General features: G+C 52.4%; 1 protein-coding gene across 1 annotated transcript; it reads left to right on the forward strand.

Moving 5' to 3' along the window:
- The first annotated feature begins 495 nt into the window (after positions 1 to 495).
- On the forward strand, positions 496 to 1,437 carry LOC135829059 (uncharacterized). The gene has a single exon (XM_065341465.1). It carries the CDS (start codon positions 496 to 498, stop codon positions 1,435 to 1,437), a length of 942 nt encoding a protein of 313 aa, XP_065197537.1.
- The last annotated feature ends 5,061 nt before the right edge of the window (positions 1,438 to 6,498 follow it).

Consider the following 6,498-nt stretch of genomic DNA (forward strand, 5'->3'; position numbering starts at 1 on the left):
ACATCATTCAGCTGCAGTCCGCGCACTGCGGAAAATCAAAATTTATGTCGTGCTACGACTTGCTACGTCATAATTCTCACAGTCACCCACGTGGCTTTTGTGCTGCCCACGCTGCACTTTCCACAATGTTTTTGGAAGCACTGGCTTTAGCGTACGTTAGCATATTGGCGTACCGTATGCCACGAACCTCACTTTTGCATACGGTTGCCGCCAGCCAGCTTGCTTTTCTCTTCCTGACAATCTCTCTCTCTGCTTGCTTGGCCCTTGCCGAAGCACCTTTTTATGGCTCCTTGCCCCTGTACTTATTTCTTGTTCATATGTAGTCTGCCGAATCTTTCTAACTGTAACGTGTAAAGTAATCATTGCCGCTAATTATCGAAGTGTCCGTTGTGACCAGGAAGTGGCCCGATTTGCGCGCCCCCTTAGCAGGCGCAGACCTAAATTTGCTAAATTGGTGACCCCGATATTTCTGTAGGCAAGGCTACATTGTTCACCATGACCACGCCGGCCAGCAACGGGAAGGGCCGTGGAAAACCTTTCCCGGACGCACCCTCAGTTACCAGGGAGGAACTCATGGAGCTCAGGCAACAGCAGCAGGCTCTGCTGGACCAGCTCAACAAGGCACAGGCCACAGCCAGTACCAGTGGTAGTGTTATTGGGAGTAGCCCTGAGTTGGACCGGCCCCCAGCTGTGGCAGCCGTCAGTATCAAGCTGCCCGATTTTTACCCTTCCGATCCCGCTCTGTGGTTTGCCCGGGCTGAGTGTCTCTTCAGTCATCGTGGCATCACTGCCCAGCGGACCAAGTTCGATTATGTAGCTGCGGCACTGTCGGAGCAGTTCTCCATGGAGGTCCGAGAGCTGCTCATCAGTCCCCCGCAGACTGAGCCATACACGACGCTGAAAAGCCAGCTCATCGCCCGCACTCAGATGTCTGAGCAGAAGCGACTCCAGCGTCTGCTCACGGAAGAGGAGCTTGGAGACCGCACCCCATCCCACCTGTTGCGCCGCATGCAGCAGCTTATTGGCTCCAGCCAATTGGATGAGTCGATTTTACGGGAGCTGTTTTTGCAGCGACTTCCGAGCAATGCCCAGCTGGTCCTTGCGTCGACCCCAAAGGCTACAAGCCTTTCCGAACTAGCTGCCATTGCTGACCGGGTTATGGAGACAACCCAGGCCTCAGTCTCCGCCATCCAACGCCCATCACAGGACGACGCTCGGATGTCCGCCCTGGAGCAACAGATTGCTGCCCTGACCGAGGCTGTCAGCTCTCTGCATAAACAGTTGGACGGATCCCGGGGTCGCAGCCCTGGCCGTGGATCTGGTCCACCGCGCTCACGGAACAACTCGCCTGGTCGGCCCGGCCTGTGTTTCTTTCATAGCAAGTTTGGCGACCAAGCTAAGAACTGCCGACCACCCTGCTCCCGGTCGTCAAACTAGCTGGCCAGCCCCTGTTGGCGACCAGCACCGCTGGCCTGCAGACCACATGTCGCCTATTCTATGTCCGAGACCGTGTCACGGGTTTGCGTCTCCTAGTCGACACTGGCGCCGCCGTCAGTGTCTTGCCAACCACGTTCCGTAAAGGCAAGCAGACCGCCGTCATTGACACGTTGCGTGCAGCCAACGGAACTAGCATTCCCACATATGGCTGTCGATCGCTCACCCTTGACCTCGGTCTTCGTCGGTCATTCCCATGGCTCTTTGTGATCGCCGATGTTTCTAGTCCAATTCTCGGAGCCGATTTCCTCCACAAGTTCGGTCTCACTGTAGACATCCGCAACCGTGCCCTGCATGACACCGTGACCGATCTCTCCGTGCATGCCGTCCTAGCTCACGGCCAGGATACTTCGTCTCTAGCACCGCCGCTCACCGAGCAACCGGAGGTGAATTTACTCCTGCAGGAATTCCCTGGACTGACCAATTCTGCAGCTCAGCCCCAAACAATCAAGCATGACACCGTTCACTTCATCGAAACGGTTGGTGCGCCCGCCCATGCCCGTGCACGCCGTCTGCCACCCGATCGCCTGGCCGCCGCTAAGGCTGAGTTTCAGCACATGGCTGATCTAGGCATCATCCGGCCATCCTCCAGCCCGTGGTCTTCGCCCCTGCATATGGTGCCTAAGTCAGACGGCGATTGGCGTCCCTGCGGTGATTACCGTGCGCTAAATGCCAAGACGGTCCCAGATCGGTATCCTGTCCCCCACCTGCAAGATTTTGCTAGTTCGCTCCACGGCACTAAAATTTTCTCCAAAGTTGACCTCCGGCGGGCATATCATCAGATTCCCGTCCACCCTGACGACATACCGAAGACAGCCGTCGTTACGCCATTCGGCCTCTACGAGTTCGTCCGCATGCCGTTTGGCCTGCGCAATGCAGGCCAGACGTTCCAAAGGTTCATAGACCAAGTACTGCAGGGCCTCCCCTTCTGCTTCGTCTATATGGACGACTTGCTAATCGCTAGCACCTCTCGAGAAGAGCACCTGGAGCACATCCGTACTGTGTTTCAACGTCTCGAGGACCATGGCCTCATCATCAGCCTGCACAAGTGTGAGTTCCTGGCACCGGCCGTCAACTTCCTCGGCCACCGAGTCGACGCTGCAGGTCTCCACACCCTGCCCGAGAAGGTGCAAGCCATCATTGAGTATGCTGAGCCTGCAACTCTCCGTGCACTCCGTCGTTTCCTGGGGCTAGTGAACTTTTATCGCCGGTTCATCCCCAGGTGTGCGAAAATAGTGCAACCGCTCACTGATCTTCTCGCTGGCCCCAAGACGCCGAAGAACAAAGCTATCGTCCTCAGTGACACAGCTCGAGCTGCCTTCACTGCCGTCAAGGGAGCCATCAGCACTGCTACGCTTCTCACGCATCCCCAACCTGACGCTCCGATCGCCCTCATGGTCGATGCGTCCGATTTTGCTGTTGGTGCTGCCCTGAACCAACTGGTCGACTCGACTTGGCAGCCCATTGCATTCTTCTCGAAGCGGTTACAGCCGGCCGAAACACGCTACAGCACATTCAGCCGAGAACTCCTGGCAATCTACCTGTCCATCCGCCATTTCCGTCACTATCTCGAGGGTCGAGAGTTTACAGTGTATACGGACCACAAGCCCCTGACATTTGCTCTCCGCACCGCGTCTGACCGTCTGTCCCCACGCGAGCAGCGTCAACTTGCATATGTGGCAGAGTTCACCACTGACCTGCAGCACATCCAGGGCGTGGACAATGTTGTTGCGGATGCACTCTCCCGACCGTCTGTCAATGCCATCCAGCAACCCATTGATTTCACCAAGTTTGCGGCTGCCCAGACCAACTGCCCAGAGCTCGAGGCACTCCGTACTCGTCCAGACACCAGTCTCGATTTCAAGTCTATCTCGCTGCCGTTCTCTCCGGTCCCGCTCTTGTGCGATGTATCCACCGGTACACCACGGCCGTATGTCCCAGAAGCATTCCGTAGACCTGTTTTCGATTCGCTCCACAGCATCAGCCACCCTGGCATCAAAGCAACTCAGCGTCTGATCACAGCTCGGTATGTTTGGCCTGCCATTTCTAAGAATGTGCGCGCTTGGACTCGCTGTTGCCATGAATGTCAGCGGTCCAAAGTACACCGGCATACCTCGGCACCACTGTCGAAATTCATGCCGCCTGACGCCCGATTCGATCACATCCATATCGACCTCGTCGGACCTCTGCAGCCATCCCAAGGTTTCACGTATCTGCTAACGTGTGTGGATCGTTTCACCCGTTGGCCCGAAGCAATACCACTACGCGACTGTACAGCCGAGTCAACCGCACATGGCCTGCTACAATGGGTGTCCCGTTTTGGCACTCCATCAGTGATCACCACCGACCGTGGCAGACAATTCGAGTCAAGCTTATTCGCTGCATTGTTGAAGCTACTCGGATCCTCCCGCCTACGCACCACTGCGTATCACCCCCAGAGTAACGGCTTGGTCGAGCGATACCACCGCCACATGAAGTCCTCTCTAATGGCACAGGCATCCGGCAGCTGGTCACACAATTTGCCCCTGGTCATGCTCGGCATCCGTGCAGCGTACAGAGCCGATTTAGACTGCAGTGTAGCCGAGCTCACCTACGGCACAACACTGCGTCTTCCTGGTGAATTCTACGAGCCCAGCTTTTCAACCTCACCCAGCCCGTCTCACTATGTCCAAGCCCTCCGCACATCTCTGCAGGCATTACGACCCACCACTCCCAGATCCAGCAACCGTTCCGTGTGGGTGTCCGGCGACCTAGCCACAGCGACGCATGTGTATGTCCGCACGGATGCTGTTCGTAAACCCCTCCAGCCGCCCTATCAAGGCCCGTTCAAGGTTATCTCTCGACACAACAAGTACTTCACCATACTGCTCAATGGCAAGGAGGATAGTGTCTCCGTTGACCGGCTCAAGCCTGCGTATCTCCCCGACACTGCCGCGAGTGCGCCACCTGTCTCGGCCATCCTGCCAGCGACCACCCCATCTGGGTCAGTATCAATTCAGCATCGTATTGTCCGTTGGCATGAGTGAATTCATTGGAATGACTGAATTTCTTGTGTGTGATCGTCATCAGTGCATACACCCTGTATCCATTTGCAATGACTTGTAAATATTATTGTAAATATCCACTTTATATATTTCTCGTTTTCTTGCCGCTTGCTATACCGCATCCGCCATAGCAACACTAATCTTGTACATTTACTTAGCCTTACTCAATCTGTTTTCTACATTTCGTGCACTATCCTTCGTCAGTCCACTGGCGGGGGAGTGATGTCGTGCTACGACTTGCTACGTCATAATTCTCACAGTCACCCACGTGGCTTTTGTGCTGCCCACGCTGCACTTTCCACAATGTTTTTGGAAGCACTGGCTTTAGCGTACGTTAGCATATTGGCGTACCGTATGCCACGAACCTCACTTTTGCATACGGTTGCCGCCAGCCAGCTTGCTTTTCTCTTCCTGACAATCTCTCTCTCTGCTTGCTTGGCCCTTGCCGAAGCACCTTTTTATGGCTCCTTGCCCCTGTACTTATTTCTTGTTCATATGTAGTCTGCCGAATCTTTCTAACTGTAACGTGTAAAGTAATCATTGCCGCTAATTATCGAAGTGTCCGTTGTGACCAGGAAGTGGCCCGATTTGCGCGCCCCCTTAGCAGGCGCAGACCTAAATTTGCTAAACAAACACCGCACTTTCCCTCTAGTTTGAAATGAACTTTCGTACGGAACTGGAGTTCACGCGCCATAACTCAGAGATTGTGTAGGTACTGGAACGAATCGAGCAAAAACGGATGGGCTCGTGCGAGAAATTGAGAGTTTGAATGCATGCTTTCAGAGCGTGATGAAGGCAAGTTACGTAATGAAGGCAGCGCGCCACGCATGCACCCATCATCACAGTTGCATACTCTTGGGTTATGGACTCTTGGTAATATCGTTATAATAATTATAATAGAGGTTATCGTTATAAGGGTAGGTCGACTGTAATAGTAATACGGATGGCGATGTGCAGTGCTGCAAACTAATTACTAGTAGCAAGAGTACATAACCCCCCTTTTAGTTATGTACTCTTGCTAGTAGTATCCACAGTTCATGCATAGACTAGAGCATGATCTAGAAGTAGAAGTACATGTATGACTGTGCAACCTTTACTAATGCCACCATCGTTACCACAATTGGTACATGACTTAATAATAGCCGTCTGGCATAATACAATAACCTTTTTTATTTTTTTATTTTTAATGGCTTTCTCTTCTTCCTCGGATGGTTTACAACCTGTATCACAATTATTTGTGGGTTCAGCAATAAAGGATGTGACCATCGTTACCATGGTTACACATCCATACAGTACAATGCCATGGCAATGGCTGTGAACCTTGAATGCACGTTTATTTCGGTGGTAAACTTAAATTTCGGTAAATAGACCAGGCGCCGAAATTTGGATTACACCTAAAAGGCGCTAGAGTATGCACTGCATGCTGAGTCTGCGTAATGAATGGTGGGCTGGTCACCTAGTTCTACATTACACCTGAAACCTGGCAGGTCCCTGACACCGAAATTTTAGTTCACCTAAAATCACATGTTATACCGTAGGGCAACTTACATGTACAATTGAAGTTGGGAACTAATGACCAATGCCAATGCCAATGCCGGCACACCAGTTGTTTTGACTAGTGTGCACGGTCAGTACAGTGGCAGCCTGTCCCATGCACTGTCCTGATTTCAAAGCATGCAGGACAGTGCTGCTTTGAACCAAAACAATCATGTGTATGCTGCAGAAATTTTTCGGTGGCGTTTTGTTTTCGTCTTGGTCTAAACAGAAAAAAAAACATTTGTTTGATTTTTTAAAATGAGGGTGGCTAACCAATGGCTTGTCCGCCTAGTTACCAAATTCTTTAATCTGTGCACTAAGGTAGATGGCAAGCAAGGATTACATACTATTGCTAATGGCATCACCTTGATCAGCATATTCAACAGACAGCTATGAGTCAAACCAAGAGTACATAACCCCCAAG

This window comes from Sycon ciliatum, chromosome 13 (assembly GCF_964019385.1).
Source record: "Sycon ciliatum chromosome 13, ocSycCili1.1, whole genome shotgun sequence".
Taxonomy (NCBI): Eukaryota; Metazoa; Porifera; class Calcarea; order Leucosolenida; family Sycettidae; genus Sycon; species Sycon ciliatum.

Bases quoted from the DNA above. Each gene is read 5' to 3' on its own strand.
- LOC135829059 (XM_065341465.1), top strand. From the start codon at position 496: ATGACCACGCCGGCCAGCAACGGGAAGGGCCGTGGAAAACCTTTCCCG.